This window comes from Phocoena sinus, chromosome 6 (assembly GCF_008692025.1).
Source record: "Phocoena sinus isolate mPhoSin1 chromosome 6, mPhoSin1.pri, whole genome shotgun sequence".
Classification (NCBI taxonomy): Eukaryota; Metazoa; Chordata; class Mammalia; order Artiodactyla; family Phocoenidae; genus Phocoena; species Phocoena sinus.
In genome coordinates this window covers 55,989,171-56,011,038 of record NC_045768.1, presented here as the reverse complement: position 1 = coordinate 56,011,038, position 21,868 = coordinate 55,989,171, and the positions used below count along the sequence as shown (strand labels likewise).

General features: G+C 34.8%; 1 protein-coding gene across 5 annotated transcripts in view; it reads right to left on the bottom strand.

The window, feature by feature from the left end:
- Window positions 1-21,868, bottom strand: part of JAK2 (Janus kinase 2) — a 118,905-nt gene that overhangs the window by 30,507 nt on the left and 66,530 nt on the right. For 4 of the 5 annotated variants that reach the window (XR_004350372.1, XM_032634865.1, XM_032634866.1 and 1 more), the window contains exons 6-11: window positions 18,038-18,183; window positions 7,669-7,990; window positions 6,782-6,901; window positions 4,714-4,871; window positions 2,537-2,648; window positions 442-628 (exon numbers count right to left, since the gene is read on the bottom strand). Coding sequence is in view for 4 of the 5 variants with exons in the window: in XM_032634865.1 (XP_032490756.1) it covers window positions 442-628; window positions 2,537-2,648; window positions 4,714-4,871; window positions 6,782-6,901; window positions 7,669-7,990; window positions 18,038-18,183 (1,045 nt within the window). In the remaining variant the exon portion in view is untranslated. The remainder of the gene's footprint in view (window positions 1-441; window positions 629-2,536; window positions 2,649-4,713; window positions 4,872-6,781; window positions 6,902-7,668; window positions 7,991-18,037; window positions 18,184-21,868) is intronic. The other variant, XM_032634867.1, reaches the window with a different exon arrangement.

Below are 21,868 nucleotides of genomic sequence, written 5' to 3'. Positions count from 1 at the left end.
ACTAGTATAATTTTTCAGGAATTTTAATAATAATTTTAATGTGCCTGTTACTTTAAAGGATTTCCAACCTTATTTTTATTTTAAAAGATAATTTAAAAGAAATTAAAATTCTAAAAGAATCTGAAAGTTTTTACTTAGAATAACATATGAGAATTTGGTACTGAGGTCTTTCAGTTCAATAAATAAGTGACTTATTGATACCATGAAATTATTTTTTTAAGTACATTTTAGAATTACAAAACTTTAAGTCAGTTCTAGAAAACATAAACCAAACTGAACAATTCTATTAGAGGATGCCTGTACAACATATCAGGAAAAAATTAATTTGTTTTTGGAGCTTCTTCTTTCCTATTTCTTTTGAAATCAACATGCTGAAAATAGCTCCCACCATATACACCATCCATGGCCAATATTTTAAAAATAACTAGAAATCTATTTTACCTTTTGGCTTTGGGGGACAGCATTTAGTAAACTGGAAAATTATACTGTCTGAGCGAACAGTTTCCATCTGATAGCAATTTAAAAGATCTTTAAGATTACTGAAGTTCTTCTTAGTACCAGTGAGGTTGTATTCTCCATTCTCATCTTTTGTAATCAAACAGTGCTTATATTCAATGACGTTTTCTCTCTATGTAAGTTTAATTATAAAGAGAGGGAAGGAAAAAATCACAATGGACATAATAGTGATTACTGTGACAAAAATGATATCACAAAACAACCAAAAGAACATTTAGACATTTGAACCATGAATACCAGCATAAGGTGAGAGAGGTGTTTGGTTCCTCAAAAGGGCATCTAATTACAACTGCCTAGCCTACAGAAATGGTTTAAAAGTTATTTTATTGAAAGGCAAGGAAGAAAGCAATAATAATAAACAATAATAATACCATCCTTAACAGCATTCCACCATTTACAGAATAAAGTCTAAAACTATTTTAGCATATAAGGCCTTCCATAAGCTGGCTTCTGCCTCCATCCCCAACCTCAACTCCTGCCACTCTCAACATACAACCCATGCTCTAGCTACATTAGGTGACCTAAAATTTTTCAAGCAAATGCCATGCCGTTTCATGCCTTGATAACTGTACGTGCTGTCTCTCTACAGAATGTACATCCTTTCCTTTTGAGCAATGTACTTTTTATTCAATCCTTAAAACTCAGCTCAATTTCCACTTTTTCTGTGAAGTCCTCCCTAACTCTGACCCCATTCCATAAGCAGAGGTGACTACCTATTGTGCCTCTACTGTATTTGTTAATGATGTCTAATATGGCAATTTTAATATTTTTCAGTTTTTCGATGTTTGTCTTATGTGCTCTATTATGAACTTGCTCAACCATCTATTTTTTGAACTGCTTCTTATAAACATATTCAACCGACTTAGAACCATTTTTATAAAATTGACTCATTATCTCCAGTCAGTCTCAAGTGCTTCCTACTCCCAAGGACCTTTCTTAATAATTGTAATCCCTTCTCTTATTGTCAATATTTGCTTATACTGGATATACTGGGTAATAAACAATACTCGATTTAGTATTTTCTGGTATACTTTATTTTTGTTTTTCCAAAAGATAAATTTCTTGAAGCAGGGTTATAGCATAGACTCCCTGATATTTAGCCCTCATATTATGCTGGGCAAATACAGTAAATATAAAAAATATATACATTTTGATATGATAATTGAATATAATAGACTGTCATATATGACAGTAAAGATACTGTGAAATTAGGATAGATTATCAGTATTTTACAACGTTAAAGTCATGGAGCAACCTACTTTATGTATTGTATTTATGGACAATTACTCCACTTTACATATGCTAACTATAAGATGACTGCTTTTTATAAAAATTAATAACACAATCCTTACATTCTCTAATTTTAAAAAGATAAATTTTATAAGCAGCTACAAAGTTTCTCAAGATTTATACCATGAAACTGCCTTATAAGTGATAGTATCTTTTTAGATAATTTTGGATAGTAAACAATCTTAGCTGAGATCCAAAATGATCTGTATTAACAGTGAGATTTCCTTGCAGTTTTACATTTAAAACATACATTGTAGATCATTATTCTTAATATTGGAAAACCACTAGTTAAAAGTGCAATAATGTCTCTTTCTTTGTTATTACCCTATTTCACTCTAATCCTATAACCATTATCTGTAAAAGGAAAGTTTACTTCTGATTTATTTAGTTCTACATGTTTTGGTAAAGATATGCATTTTTGTGAAAAAAGAGACTTCAAGAGACTTGATGAAAGTTAACACACTGGTAACACCCAAACATCAAAAAAACAAATTCCAGAAGATAGTAAGATATTACAAATAATTTTTAACATAAGTCCTAGAAATTATATCTTGTTTATGAAGAATAGCTGAGGTAAATTAAGTTTACTTAATTGCTAGTTATCATATCCAAAGCCATCATATCCAAAACCATCATTTGAGTATTAAAAAGGAAATATGGTAGATATTACAAAAGGGAAATTATATGCACTAAATAAAGATGTTACCATTAATTAGTGTGACATACTAACCTCAACAGCAAAAGTCAGAAAATATTTATTAAAGTCCTTAGGACTGCATCGAAGTACATAGAGTCCAGTCTGATTACCAGTTTTCTTCAGTTTACTGATGGCAAAATCCATTCTGAAGGTAAAGAAGTAATTTACATGATAATGTAGCAAGAACCATGACATTATGACCAAAATGTCATCTAAAAGTCGAAAGTCAAATCTAAAACTCTCAGAATTTTTAGAAGTCTCCTCCACTTTATATTTTTATCAATAATCTTACAAGGAAAAATATTAAAGTACCAAGCTATTTTGCAATAAATTCAAACCGATTCAAGGGGCAATTATATTGCTTTAAAAACAAAAGGTATTATAAGACATACAAAATCACAAAGAACAATTCATTCATATGAATTTTCTGCCTTCTGATTTCAAATTTAGTATTTTAAAAACCATAATCTCGGGCTTCCCTGGTGTCGCAGTGGTTGAGAGTCCGCCTGCCGATGCAGGGGACACGGGTTCGTGCCCCAGTCCGGGAAGATCCCACATGTCGCGGAGCGGCTGGGCCCGTGAGCCATGGCCGCTGAGCCTGCACGCCCGGAGCCTGTGCTCCACAGCGGGAGAGGCCACAACAGTGAGAGGCCCGCATACCACAAAAAAACACATAAACTATACAAACAATATGTCATAAAACACTCATGTCTCTTCTACCACAGCAATTGCTAATATAAAAATTTGTGCATCTTTAATATTTAATACCAAAGTCTACTAGAAGACCCATGGCAAGCAACAAAGACTACAAATTTTTAAAATTTGCTACATGTTTAACTGAAGCTGCACATCTTGAAAGAAATGCAATCTACGTGAAAGCAAGAGTTATCTGTTTCACTTATCACTGTATTTCTCATACCTAAACCAGTGCCTGGTGCATATTAGGTACTCAGTAAATGTTCTACAAATAATTGAAAGAATGGATGGATGGATAATGAATGAATGGATAATGAATGAATGGATGTAGGAGCTTTTAAAATACTGAATATGTAAATTATAGAATGTTCAAGTAGTGCAACTTTTTCATATCAACTGTACTTCTTAAACAGACATTAGGTATAGGCCAAATCAGTCTTAAATACCAGTCAGGACATGATTTCTCAAATAGTTAAGGATAGGTTAAGGTAAAAAACGTATGCTCAAAACCCCAGATTGTTTCTTCTGCTCAAGTCCTTCAGACCTGGTGCCAATCATAAAGCACATCCTGGCTGAAAGATAACTAGGACTTGGGGTAAACAGATGTTGTGCATGATAGCTGGCTTTATCAGTGTTAAAGTAAAGGTTTACATCTGTGTGTATCAACACGGTAGCTAGTAGCCACATGAAGCTATTTACAGTTGACCCTTGAACAACGTGGGTTTGAACTGCGAGGGTCCACTTATTCGCAGATATTTTTCAATAGTAAATACTACAGTACTGCACAGTCTGTGGTTGTTTGAATCCAAGGATGCAGAGGAACCACTGATACAGAGGATGGACTATAAATTATATGTGGATTAACACCTTGTGTTGTTTAAGGGTCAACTGTAAATGTCAAGTTATTAAAATTAAATTAAATTAAAAATTCAGTTCCTTAGTTGCACTAGTCACATTTTAAATACTAAATAGCCACATGTGGCTAGCAGCAATTATTAAACAGCACAGATATAGAACATTTTCATTTTCATCACTGTGGAACATACTGCACAGAACTAGTCTAGAAATATGGACATCATATACATTTTGTGTTCAAAGCTTTCAGTAGAAGGAGATGGATTATCCAAAAATAATGATGATTATCAAATTTTGCACTGTGGCTCCTCTGCAGTACTTCCAAATTAATGAAACATAAATTGGAAGGTTTTAAAAAAAAATTAACACTGAAGAACTAATTAAACACACCTAGGGAACTAAATATCAAACTTATACAGCAAGTTAGTATTATAGATTGGGATACAGATGGTAAGTTATATTCTAAATAATTCTAATTATTATGTAGTCTGATTGGAAATAGGCTTTCATTAAAAGAAAAACAATTTCCGTCAGATTAAGATAATATTTCTTTCCTAAACTTCCTAAACCTAGGTATATCATTCTGTTGTGTAAACTCTTCTATGTAAATACCTCATTTACTTAAAAAAAATTTTACTTTTAAAGTCTGTATTACTCACGAAATTGGGCCATGACAGTTGCTTTGTATATTTTCAAGCACCATTGGAGGTGCTACTTCTTTACAAAGATAATGATGTGCGTCTGCAGTTAACCTGTAATATCCATCAATTAATGACACAAAAGACAAAGCTTCTCTTAATGACCTAAGTTCAATTTCCTAAGAGGAGAAAAGAAAAAGAAGAAAATTATTTTCACTCCATGTTGTTAGATAATTCTTCTAAATTAGTTTTCTTCTAAATTAGTTTTCTTCTAAATTGCTCAAATGTCTTTTAAGGCTCCCAATTACCCAAAGTGAATTACAAATTCTTGTGTCTGATATTTAAGACCCTCTCAAATATGAGTTTATCATGCCTTTCTAGTTATAGTTCACTCTACACCCATAATTTTATTGTATTTTCCAATACACCCATTAGACAAATGTGCTAGTCATCTTAATTATAAATCTATCTAATCTGATATAAAAGTTTGTATTAATTAGAAATACTGAAAAAAGTTGAAGGTATGATCAACTCCAGGAAAAACAAAAAGTTGTATGTACAAGAATGGACATGTGATCACGATATAATGCTTGGCTCAGCAATATTTAGTCACAATGAGAACACAGAGTATGGACTTATATCAAAAATTATAATAAGGAGAGAACTGTGTGAGGTGTCTGAACTATAAAAGGTATCTAGCTAACACAAATAGGCCATAAAAATAGGTACTATAAAAGATACCATAAACAATGTTAAAAGACTTGGCAAACTGCAAACCTGTACAACAAAGGATTAATACCTAAGAAAAGGAAGGCATGCTGACGAAAGTGAGTTGCAAGTTTTATAATTTTGGTCATAAAACCCTGAAATGGCCTGGTAGGTAAGTCATATAGATACTTAAGTTAAATAAACAAATAACATTAATATGACGTTTAAGCCCCAAGTACAAGAAATATCTGAGTTAGAAAGAAAACAGAGCCAGAAAAATAAGCAATTTAAGAGCAGAGTATAAAGGAATTCATTTCTTCCCTTTCAATTAAAGTAAGTGGGATGTCTGAAGCTATTCTGTTTTATTTTATTATTTTTTTTTGGCTACGCCATGCAGCATGGGGGATCTTAGTTCCCCAACCAGGTATTGAACCCATGCCCCCGGCAGTGGAAGCACAGAGTCCTAACCATGGACTGCCAGGGAATTCCCTCTGAAGCTATTTTAAAAAAGAGAAGGGGTTAATCTTTTAGAGTCAAACATGTCTCACAGTTTGGGTAGGGATCACCTGGGATTGGTTTACATTTTGTTACATAAAGAGGTGGTATGACTAGAATTACGTGAATCTCTATTGGTAAAAAAGATTATACAGTTGTTCCTCCATCCCTCTGTATCTATCTCTCCCTCCACAGATACCAAAATCCGTGGATCCTTAAGTCTCTTATATAAAATGACATATTATCTGCATAAAACCTACTTACATCCTCCCATATACTTTAAATCATCTCTAGATTACTTATAATACCTAATATAATGTAAATGCTATATGAATAGTTGTAAGTACAATGTAAATGCTATGTAAATAGTTGCCTGCACATAGTAAATTCAAGTTTTGCTTTTTGGAACTTTCTGGAATTTTTTTTCCTGAATATTTTCAATCTGCGGTTGGTTGAATCTCTGGATATGGAACCCACAGATACAGAGGGTCGACTGTAGTGAGGAATGAGCATTACAACAGGGAACTAGCACAACTGAGGCTGGGGGTGGGGGAGGAGAGGGCAGGAGGTAACTGGTGCTTTTGCTAATTATGAAAATGACCGAAAAATACATTAATGTACAAGAGATACTCTATGGGAAGACAGTGTTGGTAGTGATACAAAAAGCTAGATGTAATCAAAAAGCTTACTAAATTGTTGTTTATGTTTATAGCTCTATTTAAAACTATAATCAACATCCCTACGGTAACTTTGTAACTTTGGTATTACAACTTTGGAACTTTGTAACTATTATAACTTTGGAAAGTAACTTTGGTATTAAGATTCTGAAATACTTATTTCTGACAACTGTAAAACATAACCATTATTAATGATAAAGCAAACTTACTAGACTTTTACCATCTTGCTTATGAATAGTTACAATTCTGCTTTCATTTGAGCCTTCTTGGTTTGCTTGTTTAATACTGACATCAATAATATCAGGAAAATCACAATATAACTGTAAATCCTGTAATTAAGAGCAGTTGATATTAAAAACAGGCAGAATTTATGGAGCCATTTTAAAACAAGACTCTTATGAAGGAGATTTCATTCCAAATTCTTTTTAAAAAATACTGATACCAATAGATAAGCATTAAATGGGATTCTCTCCCCCAATAATGTAACCCTAAAACTACACTGTATCTTGCTTTCACTTAAAAATGAGAGCATTAAAGGGTGCCAGGAATCTAAAGTGTGCTATAGTACCCTTCAATCCAATCAACATTAATAGAAACCATTGCCAGAAAATTGAAAGTTTACCAAAGAATGAAGATAAAAAAATATATATATCAGATAACATCCTAAGAACCACATAGATATGAACAAACTTAAAATTTGTAATGCAAACAAAAACTAAATTATTTAACAAGTATACATCATAAAATCATTGAAAATTAATCTTTTCGAACTAATTAAATTTCATGATTGTGCTTCATATTATCAATAATAGTAAAAGGAAAAAAGGAAGCAAAACGACCTTAAACATCACTCTTAGAATTCAAGACTGAAACTACAAGAACACCATTACTAATTATTTAGTCATAAAAAATTAATAAAATGCCATTTAAGAACAATAAGGTATGACCTTGTTGGCATCACGTTATTAAAAACTTCCATTTGTATCAATGGGAGAAGAGAAGTGCAAGACCATGTTTCAAATGACTAAAAGTACTGTGCTTCTACTGCCATTCTACTTAAATTAACAAAGAATGAGAACATATCATTGAGGATTACCTGTTCTGTCAGTGTCTCACTTTCTTTATGTTTCCCTCTTGACCACTGAATTCCACCGTTTCCAGTTATTATAATGGTTGCAAAAATCTCCTCACCTGAAGGACCTCTTCCAGGTTCTTTTACTTCAAATTGCTCTGTGTAGAAGGCAGACTGAAGAGTTTCCAGATTTATAAGATACTTAAGTTTCAAGTTTCTGGCAGTGGCTTTGCAATGGCTGAATTGCTCAATAAATCTGCGAAATCTGTACCGTATTCGCTTCCTTGTCAAAATATGATAGTCTTGGATCTTTGCTCGAACACATTTTGGTAAAAATGTCTTGTAGCTAGGGGTAAAGAGCACACACAAGAGCAGAACAAATTGGAAAACAAAGTTAAAAGAGAAGTCACCAACTTTCTCCATAATAAGTAAACAGCACAGTAGTCAAATGGAAAAAAGTGACACAGCCACCATCCATATAGTATAAAAACTTAAGGTTTTGTTTGATGATGTGAATGCATTTACAAATTCTGAGTCACCATAAATTTTTAGAGCAAGAGATGTTAATTTTCTTCTGTAATGAAATGAAGACATAGTCTAGTTAACATTGGAGTCTAAAAATTTATTTTCTCTGATTATCTTATATACCATTTTTTGGCTGTACTCTAAAATGTATCTGAATTCTGGAAATTGTTACATTTTGTTAGATGCTACTGATATACATTAGGTAAACACACTTCTTTTGTATGCATTATTTTTCTCAGGCAAGCTTCAATAACTCCTAATAATTCCTTTGCAATCAAAACATTCCATTTGGAAATGTTCTGAATCTTTTGTACTTCCATCTCTATGTAAAATATCCTAAGGAAGGTAGGTAACTTATTTCTCTCCTGCTCCAATGTCTCACAAACGAAAAACATTTTATTTCTGAAGGTACAACTATACTAAATTTCCATGCCTTCACATATGCTAATCCTTCTTCCCATCACCCATCTCTTATCTGGTTAGCTCTTACTCATTCTACAAGTCTCAGCTCAAGCATCATCAAATTCAGGAAACCTTTCTGGACCTCTATAACCACGTTAGATGCTACTCCCTTTGTATGACAGCATTCTGTGCACCATTCCATAATATCACTTACCACATTCTACCGTACCTGAGTGATGGAGCTGGCTAATGTTTAGAGATTATTGTTACATTTTAAGGACTATTTGTTAAATAGCACTGATTATTAAACAGTGATCATTAAAATTTAACTTAAATAAACTTACAAATTAAGAATATTTAAAATATAGGTAACGATCCCTCAAAAGGCATCACTTCCTAATTATTTTACATTTTTAATTTTATTTTACATTTTGCTACTATCTATGCTTTTGAGGTTATAAATGTCTATCACATCCGAGTGGTGGAAAAGCTTTGCTATTCCTCATCTCTTTTCAATTCCGCATTCAGTGATGTCAGGTTGATAACTCTGAAACTGGCCACAGAGAGGGTTTTTAAACCATGGATATCAGCAAAAATTACAAACAAATCAGACTTTTTTTTTTTAAGAACTGGTTGTTAAACATTTACCTGCATACCACTGCTTATTTACTCCCTTTCCCTCTCTACCCTAATCCCCTTAAGGAACTCTCAGTTTTGTACTCAAGTAGCCAAAGCTGCTGGAGAAAGTCATTTGACAAGGTAGATAGGTTGCATCATAAATTCGTAATCACCAATTTCAAATAGGCTTTTATCACTGCCATCACTTTTATGACATTTCTCTGTTTAATTAATTTTCCCAAGTCCCACAACTATGTCAAACTCTCTCCAAAATCCTCAAACCTCCTACCTTTCTTTTGCCTTAAACCTCAGCTACATTTCTCTTCACTTTCGGCAAATGACTTCACCTCTTTCTTAGGGGGAAAAAGTAAAAAAAGCTTCTCTAACCAGAGCTCCCTCAGTATCTTGCTAGCAAACTCCCATACATCTGCACTCATTCTCTCCTCCTTCCCACCTGTTACAATAAATAAGGTATAAATCTGTTAAAGCCATTCCTTTGACATGTACTTACCTATACCCCCTCTTTTCCTCTAATATATATCCACCCTCTGGGGAATTTTACCCTATATATTATTTCTCTTCTATCCACAAGTTTTAAAAATACTAATGTTCTTCCTATCTTAAATGTAAAATTTCCTTATCCCTCATCTTCCTCCAGCTACAGCCTATCTGGCTTCTTTTTGAAGTTTATATAGCCATTTCTATTTTCCTTCCTTCCATTTACTCCTTAACTCACCCCAATCTGGCTTCTGTTCCATCATTCCGTAGAAACTTCTCTTGCTAAAATCAAGAAAAACTTCCATGTTGCTAAAACCAAATTCCTTGTTCATTTTACTTGTCATTTTTCAGCAGCATCCAACACTGTTGATCATGCTCTCCTTGGAACTGTCTCCCCTTAGCTTTCCTGATTTTCTTCCCATCTCTTTGGCTACTCGTCAATCTTCTTTACAGGTTCAATCCCCTTTAGCTGGTGATAATTGTTGGAGTTCCTCCAGACTTAATTATGGGCCCTCTTCTCTTCTTATCTACACTTTCTTTCGCACTAGATACTCTATATGCAAATGATTGTGATATCTCTAGCTGTAGCCCAGATCTCTAAGCTCCAGACCCATATCTTCCACAGTCAAGTCAATTTACCCTTATAATATGGATGTCTCAAAAGTGCCTCAAACAATGTGTCAAACCAAACTCATGAGTCCCCCTAACGTCCTCCCCTGAAAGATCCTCTTACAGCATTCCCAATCCGAGTACACAGCACTACAGTTCCCCTATTTCCACAAGCCCTAGAAACTCAGGAATCACCCTCATACCACCTATCTATCAACCCCCACTATTCAATCCCTCACCATTTTCCTTTGATTTTACCTTCTAAATATTTCTCTAATTTGCCCATTTTTCTCATTATTAACCCAATCAACTGCATCTCCTGGAGGAACTACTGCAATGGCCTTACTCTCTGGTTGACCCACATTTCCATTTTCTCTTCCAACCCTCTGATTTGTTTTCTACACTGGTGTGGAGTCATGGGGATCTTTTAAAACACAAATCTAATCTTTTTACCCTTGCTTAATACTCTTAAATAGTTTCTTAGTGTTCTTACCCTTATCAACATGTCGCTAAGGTTCTACATAGTCTAGTCCCTGCCTCATCACCTACTAACTCTTTGAGCTCTAGCCATACTGACTCTCTTCATTCTTCCTATGGTCCCTTCTGCTACAAGGCCTCTTCCATGAGCCTCTACTCTCCACCTCCATCACTTACCTCTCTCCACCCACTAAATTCTACTCATTTTTCAGATATCAAAAGTCACACTCCTTTCCTTTTCATAGCAATTATATATTTGTAGATAAACAGATATATAAAATTTAATGAAAGTCTTGATAGGATATAGGAGAGCCTCAGTAAGTGTAGGGAAAAAAAACTGAAAAGGTTTAAAAATACAATCAGAATACAAATGATTCCTACTTTATCTACTTCTGTCAAAAACTTTAGTTATACCAAGAGCCTTAATTAATTTGGATTACAATTTACATAAACACCAATGGCTACTTGATTTAACAAGGCTTTGAAAGCTTATCTGGACATAAAAAGAAGAGTTTAAGATAACAAACTACAAGTCTTTCCACTCTGATCCCTGGAATAAAGGACCAGACATACATCCTTTGCTAACACCACAGTAATGTATGATTTCTTAAATATAGTGAATCCACTTTGATGTTATGCTATCCGAACCAGACTTGTTAGAAACACTAAAATTTTTCAAGAGACATAGTTGTTAACTTTTGAAGCATAAAAACATTTTTCCTGATGTTTTTCTTATATTGAATTTTTAAAGTAGCCTAAAATTCAGGCTCTAAAAGTTCTGAAATTAAGCCTTGCCTTATTATACTATTTTTGTACCATAAAATGAAATCTGCATCTTATTATTACAATTGGAGTAGGCCACTGGAAACTCTAATATTTGCTTAGTTGTCTAGAAAGGGAGTCTAGTGATATGAGGTATATAATATACCTCAGTTGCTATGTAAGTGGCCTTGGCCCTGGCCTAGTGTTTGCAAATTCAGCAGGGCCTCCTTTAAACTCTTTCCATTTTCCAGCTCTCTTCTTCCCACCCTTTAGCAAACCTAGGATTTTAAAGAGCAGATGGAGAATGAAAACAGAAAAATCTTATTTGTTTCCTTTATTTTCTGCACTCCAATACCTAAGCCACAATGTCCAATTAGGAACTGGCATACAAAAGAGTAAGTATCTTATACATACACATGCACAAAGAGATGTACAAAGACATATTGATATATACAGGTACATATGTACACACAGAGGCATGTGCTCACAGACACAGATGCACCTAACACACAGGCACAGACACACAGAGATGTTATCTTACACGCATTTTTTTTTAAGTCTGGGAAAGAATATGTTTTTAGTTATACTAGTCAGAGATCCATACTCTACTGGATATTTCTAGGAACAAAGAAGCTTATTTCATTCTGCCAAGAACTAATCATTCATCTGTTCTTCCATTATTCCTGAAAATTTTAAAAATGAGTAGAGTTCCTTGATTATTTCTCAGAAATGAGCTGGAAGTGAAAATTCGGAAAACATCTGTGAGTTAAATTACATTAAGAAGTCAAGCAAATCAGGCATGTTTTTCCTTCAGTAGAGGCATAAATTATTTATCTAATATTAAAATATCATGGTACCAAAGACAAAGGAAAATACAGATAAATTAGATTACTTCAAAATTTAAACTCTTGTGCTGCAAATAATACTTTCAAGAAAGTGGAAAGAATCCACAGGATGGGAAAAATATTTGCAAATCATAAACAGGAGAACCTATATCTGGAGACCTGTATTCATAATATATAAAGAACCTTTACAACTCAATAAAAAATACTGAACTGTACAATTAAAATGAGTGAACTTTATGATATGTAAATTATACCTGGATAAAACTGTTTTAAAATATCATGAAATCTTATCAATATAATGAATATCTTCACAGTTTTAAAAGTAAAATAAAGGAAAAATGATGCAGAATTTTGCAGATGCATTTATATCCTGGTAAAGATAATCAGAGAAATACAATTTTTAAATATTCACTTGTTTTAGGACACTAGACTTTGCACAATATTATGGTCTCCAAAGCATAAGTGTTCTATCATAGCTTAAGCCTAGAGATGGCTTCATATTTAAAAACTCATTTTCAGTGGCTCAAAGCTTCTCTGTTCTTCAACTGTGTTCCTTTCAATTCCTTCAGTTTCTATTTATTTTATTTTTTTTTTTTTTGCGGTACGTGGGCCTCTCACTGTTGCGGCCTCTCCCATTGCGGAGCACAGGCTCCAGACACGCAGGCCCGGCAGCCATGGCTCACGGGCCCAGCCGCTCTGCAGCATGTGGGATCTTCCCGGACTGGGGCACGAACCCGTGTCCCCTGCATTGGCAGGCGGATTCTCAACCACTGCACCACCAGCAAAGCCCCTTCAGTTTCTATTAACGACATCTAAGATACTCCTTCCCTCACTCCATTCTACTATGGTCTTGCTGTAGCAGGTATTCAATAAAAAGTTGTTAAATGAATGAATGAATGAACGAATGAATAAGTTACTATCCTAAGAGGTGTTTGTCTGTATTTTAATAAAGATCAAGGCATTAGTGGAAAACAGAAATGTTTTCATTTTTCCTTTAGATGTTGGAATCTTCAAGACACCTCAGTGAGTTCCTGAAATCATACCCTACGGCCTGCACCCTTAGGTTAAGGACTACCAGACATCTGAAAATAAAACAAGGATACCTAAAACCAAAGAGGGAAACACAGAAACTGATAACCTGTAAATTGGGTATTTAACTGTTTTGAGGGCACTCAGCAAAGGAGGGACTGAAGCCAGTTATTGAGAAAAGGATTTCTAGGAATAAAAGGAATTTTAACCAGATCATGACGTCCTCAAACTTCTAATCAGGTAAGCATATAATATGTAAAACAAATGTTTAGTCTTCAAACTTCAAAAAACCAATTAAAGCATTCTTATAATAGTCATATATACCTTTAAAAAGAGTGGAAGTTTTATAGTCATTAAAGCTGGGCTGTAGGAGTAGTGTTTCAAAAAATCATATAGGTTTGACTGTCAGAATTCAATTTGCAGAAGAATAATTTGGAGAATGTGGATCACTTGTATAAGAATCTGCTGGATCTGTTATAAGATGAATAAGGTCTGAGGAGCTAATGTAAAACATGGTGACTATAACTGATAATACCGTAGTCTACTATTGAAATTTGCTAAGAGAGTAGAACTTAAATGTTCTCACCAAAAAGAAAAAAAAAAGAAAAATATGTGAGGTGATGGATGTGTTAATAAACTAGATAGAGGGAATCGTTTTACAATGCATATGTATATATACCATGATGTACACTTTAAATATCTTACAATTTTATATGTCAAATACACCTCAATAAAGCTGAAATTTTTAAAAATCTCCTACAACACTTGTAAAAATTCATATTTGTACGCATCACCTCAGATTTACTAACTCCAACTTCTTGGGTTAGAGCCCAAGAATCTAACCCAAGAATCTGTTTTAAGAAGGCACCTCAGGTGATACTAATTCAAGTAAAATATGGAGAAATACTGACTCAATTATTTATACAATTTGTGCTTACCAGAAATTGTCTCCAGGTGTTTTTTTCATTCCTTTGAATTTACCTAGTCTTTTCAGAATGAATGAACTAAATAATAAATAGGTGTTGAACACCTATTAAAACCAAGCAGAACCTTGTGGGCTCCCACCCAAGTACAAAGGCTCCTCTTGTATATAAAAAAGCTTAAATCTCCCAGGACTCCCTCAGTCACAAAGAGCAGGCCCAAGAAATTAATAATTAGGACAATAGAGTCACGGAACCTTTCAGTGTCTGATGTACATTCCTGAGTTGTACAGATACTATAACTGCCACCAGAGGGGAAGAGCTAACTGCATGATGACCAGACTGTGACCATGACATAAGCTGCTCCATCCTGAGAAGTACTGAATCTATGGCTAGCACAATTCCAAGAACCAGCCTCAAGAGAATGGGAATAACACTATTGCTCTTAATAATCTGTATCTTTGTGGGCTTCAAAATAATTGTAGCTTGTTCTACCCGTATATGTAAGTGGGCAACTAAAATTGCCAGCAAAGAGATGCTACAGACCCATGTTGACATCTACTCTAAGAATACAGCACACCCTATGTCAGCATGAAGAAGTTACAGAAGACAGACCTTCACCCATAATCCCATAGAAATGGAATGATGTCTGACAGCGGGGATTTGTAAGCAGCTCTTTGCAGGAAGCAACCCTTTGCAGGAAGCAGCTCCCTGCAGGGGACCTCTTTTGTCTTGTCACTTTAGCAAAGCTATATTTTAACTAGCCTCTGGCCCAAGCACATCTTTCAAATCTTTTGATCACCCAATGCCTCGCCTAACCTGTTGATACTTTTCTTAGATTTAAGAAGAAATGAAGAACAAGTAATTAAGAGATGATAAGCTCTTTTCCCCAGCTTCCCCTTCAGTAATCTCATGAGCAAACTGTGTGAAAAAGATAGCATCTAAAGAAAGATCACTAGGAGTCGACAAACTCACATGCAGTGGGAGATGGTGAAGAATGTGACTCCTGCCTCAATGCCAGACTGAGATTACTTCCCCTTTCTCCCTTTAAAAACTTTCATGGCCGAGCAGAATATTTGGAGGTGGTTGTGGGACACGAATCTGCATTCTTCCCAGGTTGCTGGCCTCCAGAATAAAGCAATCTTTCCATTCCTACAAGCACTCGTCTCTCAAGTATTGGCTTTCAAGCAGCGAGCAGCCAAACCCCGAGTTCAGTTAACACTATGATATTTTCTGTAGTACTCCAACTCTTTCAGTAATTTCTTTTAATTATACAACAAATAAGTACTCAGAATGTAATGTACTACAGTTAGCATTGCTGTATGGTATTATTTGAAAGCTGTTAAGAAGGTAGATCCTAAGAGTTCTCATCAGAAGGAAAAGATATTTTTTCTTTCTCTTTTTTTTCCGTCTACATGAGATGATGGATGTTAACCAAATCTAATGTGATAATAATTTCATTATGATGTAAGTCAAGTCATTTTGCTGTATACCTTACATTGTTACAGTGCTATATGTCAACTATATTTCAATACAACAGGAAAAAGAAAAAGGAAAAAATAATGATTTCTTTTATCTCACAAAGTACGCGTTACATAAGGAAGAAAAGTTACTCATACAATACTAAATTATTATAAAATCAAAAAATAAAATACCTAGGAGTAAAGTTACCTAAGGAGGTAAAAGACTTGTATTCAGAAAACAATAAAACACTGATGAGACAAAATGAAGATGACAAACAGATGAAAAGATATACCAGGTTCTTGGACTGGAAGAATTAATACTGTTAAAATGACTATACTACCCAAGGCAATCTACAGATTCAATGCAATCCCTATCAAAATACCAATGGCATTTTTCACAGAACTAGAATAAATAATTTTAAAATTTGTATGGAGACACAAAAGACCCCAAATACCCAAAACATTTTTTTTTTTTTTTTTGCGGTACATGGGCCTCTCACTGTTGTGGCCTCTCCCGTTGAGGAGTACAGGCTCCGGACGCACAGCCTCAGCGGCCATGGCTCACAGGCCCAGACACTCCACAGCATGTGGGATCTTCCTGAACTGGGGCACGAACCTGTGTCCCCTGCATTGGCAGGCGGACTCTCAACCACTGCGCCACCAGGGAAGCCCCCAAAACATTCTTTAGAAAGAAAAACAGAGCTGGAGGAATCACTCTACCTGACTTCAGACTATCCTACAAAGCTACACTCATCAAAACAGTATAACACTGGTACAAAAACAGACACACAGAGATCAATGGAACAGAACAGAGAGCCCAAAAATAAACCCACAGACTTATGGTCAATTAATCTATGACAAAGGAGGCAAAACTATACAATGGAGAAAAGACAGTTCTAAGCGGTGCTGGGGAAACTGGACAGCTAGATGTAAAAGAATGAAATTAGAACATTCTCTAACACCACACACAAAAATAAACTTAAAATGGATTAAAGATCTAAATGTAAGACCGTATACTATAAAATTCCTAGAGGAAAACGTAGGCAGAACAGTCTCTGACATAAATTGCAGCAATATTTTTTTGGATCCATCTCCTAAAGCAAAGGAAATAAAAGCAAAAATAAACAAATGGGACCTAATTAAGCTTAAAAGCTTTTGCACAGCACAGGAAACCATCAACAAAATGAAAAGACAACCTACTGAATGGGACAAGATATTTGCAAATGATATGACTGATGAAAGATTAACATCCAACATATATAAACAGCTCACACAACTCAACATCAAAAAATAAACAACCCAATTAAAAAATGGGCAAAAGAGCTGAATAAACATATTTCCAAAGAGGAAATGCAGATGGCCATCAGGCACATGAAAAGATGCTCAGTATTGCAAATCATCAGGGAAATGCAAATCGAAGCCACAATGAGATATCACTTCACACCCATCAGAATGGCTATCATCCAAAAAAAAAAAAACGCATAACAAATGTTGGAGAGGGAGGAATGTAAATTGGTGCTGCCACTGTGGAAAACAGTATGGAGCCTTCTCAAAAAATTACAATTAAAACTACCATAGGACCTAGCAATTCTACTCCTGGGTATACAGCCAAAAGAAACAAAAACACTAATTCAAAAAGATACATGCACCCCAATGTTCACAGCAGCATTATTTACAATTGCCAAGGTATGGAAGCAATGTAAGTGTCCATTAACAGGTCAATGAATAAAGAAGATGTGGTATATACATACATACATACATACATACATACACACAATGGAAGACTACTCAGCCATGAAGAAGAATGAAATTTTGCCATTTGCAGCAACACAGATGGACTTGCAGGGCATTATGCTAAGTGAAATAAGTCAGATAGAGAAAGACAAATACTGTATGGTTTCACTTATATGTGGAATCTAAAAAATACAACAAACTAGTGAATGAAACAAAAAAGAAGCAGCCTCACAGATATGGAGAACAAACTAGTGGTTACCAGTTGGGAGAGGGAAAGGAGGAGGGGATACTATAGGAGTAGAGGGAAAAAAATGATTATGGGATTATATGAAATCATGCGTTTGGAACTTCTGAAAATTGTAAAGCACTACAGAATTTAAAGAATCATTCAATAAAAACAAAAACAACCCACACCAAAAAAAATTATGGGCAAACACAGAAAACACAAATAACTTATATAAAAACTGTAACTGTTCATATTTATGAATATGGATTTACATAAGGAAATTACCTGACAGAGCTATAGATGTCCAGGGGGGTCTGATCCTTTTCTTTGGCTATTCTCATCATATCTAACACCGCCATCCCAAGACATTCTTCCTGTGTTTCATGAGTAACAGGTACTTTTATCCATCCATGCAAAAAATCATGCCTCCACTAAAGTAAAAAGAAAAGAAATTTAGAAGAAAATATCTCATTAGTTTCACTATCACATTTTAATCTACTGTTGTATTTTAACCTATAACGTAATTTCCAGAATGTATGCATTTAAAAAGAACAAAAACTCCTCCCTTGATTTTGAAACATTTTGCCATAATATTTTAGTATAAGTTCTTTTGCAAATTGAAACTGATTTAAATTGGGTTCCCAATTATAGAATATATATATGACATCAATCTATTCACTGCTTATATTTTCAATTATAACTTCTACATCAAAATTACCTAAATTAAAATAGATATTAATTAAATATGTACTGAGTTCCAAATATGCTCAAAGCATTCTACTAAGGACTGTTTTGGCCTTAGTAACATGTGGCCACAGCCTCCAAGGAGACTAAAATGTAGGAGGGACGTGAAACAAGTAAACAAAAAATTATAATGACAGACACTGTATAGTAAGTACCACACAACAGATACTTTAGGAACATAAAAGAAATTGAGATTATATCCAGTAGGGGTAATTAGGGAAGGTTTCACAGAAAATTTTAAATTTCATGTATTCTTTGAACATGAAGACATTTTTGATGAGCACAAAAGAGGATGAGGAAATAGAAGAAATGACACAAAAAGAGAGCACAAGGCATGTTCAGAGATGTGAAGTAGTTTGGTTGGGGCACACAACTGTAAGGGAACAGAGTGAATTAAAACCTGGAAAAGTAAGTTGGGGTCACACTGCAGGTACCCTTCAATGACTTGATCCTAGAAGCAACACAGAACCATTTTCTTAAAAGCATCTGTTTCTTTTTTTTTTTTTAATAAATTTATTTATTTATTTTTGGCTGTGTTGGGTCTTCGTTGCTGCATGCGGGCTTTCTCTAGTTGCGATAAGCGGGGGCTACTCTTTGTTGCAGTGCACAGGCTTCTCATTGCGGTGGCTTCTCTTGTTGCGGAGCATGGGCTCTAGGCGTGCGGGCTTCAGTAGTTGTGGCTCGCGGGCTCTAGAGCGCAGGCTCAGTAGTTGTGGCGCATGGGCTTAGCTGCTCCATGGCATGTGGGATCTTCCTGGACCAGGGCTCGAATCCGTGTCCCCTGCATTGGCAGGCAGATTCTTAACCACTGTGCCACCAGGGAATTCCCAAAGCAGCAGTTTCTAAAGAATCTTTTCTTAAAGCATCAAGCCTGTTTCATTGGTAGAAGTAGCAATGACAGAAGTGCTTTAAGAAACTAAAGTATTCAAGGAGACTCTTTAAGAGGCTGCAGTAATGGTTCAGATATGAGATAGTAAGGATCTGATGTAGAGAACAGAAGACAGTAAAAGAGTCTGAAAAAACTGCTAACTTCCTAATTACATATAAAGAATGAAGAAAAGAGAAGTTCCAAGATTTTGATCTGGATGATTTAGGGACATGGATAAAATCAAACTGGACATGTAATGGGGAGAAAGAAAGGGGTAGAAGGTTAAAAGCACCAATATTCTAAAAATAATAGCAATTTTCTTTATAAGAAAGGTAAAAGCCATAATATTGGCTGAAATACCAACCAAGGTTTAAACTAAATAAGAGAAATAAAGGATCTTCTATATTTTACATAGGTATCTCCCTTCTTTGCTATGAAAACATCTCATGAAATTAAAGTTTCACATGAATTAAAAAAAATTTTACTAAAAGAAATAAATACGCATTTAAAAGTATATTTGTTTAATATGATAGCGCTTATAGGTGGCATCTAAAAAACAGGGTACAAATGAACTTATCTACAAAAATAGAAATAGAGTTACACATGTAGAAAACAAACTTACGGTTACCAGGGGCTAAGTGGGGGAGGGATAATATGGGAGACTGGGAATGACATATACACACTACTATATATAAAATAGATAACTAATAAGGACCTACTGTATAGCACAGGGAACTCTACTCAATACTCTGTAATGGCTTATATGGGAGAATAATCCAAAAAGAGTGGCTACATGTATATGTATAACTGATTCACTTTGCTGTACCTGAAACTAACACAACATTGTAAATCAACTATACTCCAATAAAAATTTTTTTTAATATATTTAACTTTCTATTAACAAATTAGAAACATTTTTGTATAAGAAAATATATTACTTAAAAGACACAAACCATGAAATAACCAGTATTAACCAAACAAAGGCCTAAATGTTTGTCAAACAAAATTAATTCATAGAAGGAGTTAGATTTCTTTTTGCTCAATTTCAAATACTTATTTCACCACATATTTGAAAATATGCAAGTAAGTCATTCTGATTAAGAAAGAGCTACAGATTAGTAATGACTAGGTAGATTATTTTTAATAGCTTGCTTTTGTTTCATATACTATGTAGGACCAGAGGATAATAAATTCTGTTTATGAGGATACTCTGTGGAACTCATGACCCAAAGATAAAATTAGTGAGAGCAGTGCTAACAACATAATCAACCAAATATCCATTAGAGAAAAGTTACAAATGAAATACAGTCCCAAATGCCAAAGCATTATTACCTTAAACCAGCCTTCCTACTTCCTACAGTATGTATCAATAAAAATTTTGTTTAATTAAAACTGTAGAAAAGTAGTTTTTCATATGGGTAGCTGAAAACAACATTTGAACCAAGAAATTTTATCTGCATTCAGCCAGAAAAATAAGAAAACAGTTACAGTCACAGAATCAAAGATGAACCAAGAAAGAACACAAAGTAAATATCCACTTTTTGGCTGAACATACATGAATTAATTAAAGGTTACTCACATGGCAACAGTATATTTATTGGCTGAGTAGACAAAGTTGATGATATAAAGACAATCTTCAGTAGAAAAATGAATTTAAAAGGGCCATCTCGGGACTTCCCTGGTGGCTCAATGGTTAAGAATATGCCTGCCAATGCAGGGGACACGGGTTCGAGCCCTGGTCCGGGAATATCCCACATGCCACGAAGCAACTAAGCCCGTGAGCCACAACTACTGTGCCCCCGCTCTAGAACCTGTGAACCACAACTACTGAAGCCTGCACGCCTAGAGCCCGTGCTTCGCAACAAGAGAAGCCACTGCAATAAGAAGCTCGTGCACTGCAATGAGGAGTAGCCCCAGCTCACCACAACTACAGAAAGCCCATGTGCAGCAACGAAGACCCAACACAGCCAAAAAGGGCCATCTCACTTTTAGCTTTTATTTGCTTACTGCTTCCAAATCTATCTTTCTACAATACTGTCTTTTATACTGTGCTTTAAAAACTTTACTGGCTGAACTATTTTTTCAGTTATTTTATAATGTCAACGTTTTCTTACAATCTGGTGATATCACTAATCAAATCTGCTATATTTAGTCTATAATATGCATAAAGTCTAACCTGATATCAATACAATCTGAGAATAAGTTAATTATTACCTTATGTATTTTCTAGGCATGGATTTACAGAAACAGAAACATTAAGTAATAGAAAATTGCATGTGGTAGTGTCTAGACACAATTTAGGATTCTACTGTGAAATTATTTTGCCATCCTACATAAGAAAATCCCTCCTAGGAAGACAAAACTGGAAATCACCCATAATTTTTCTAGATCAGAAGTATGAGGGGGGGACCTTGAAGATGGCGGAAGAGTAAGACGCGGAGATTACCTTCCTCCCCACAGATACACCAGAAATACATCTACACGTGGAACAACTCCTACAGAAC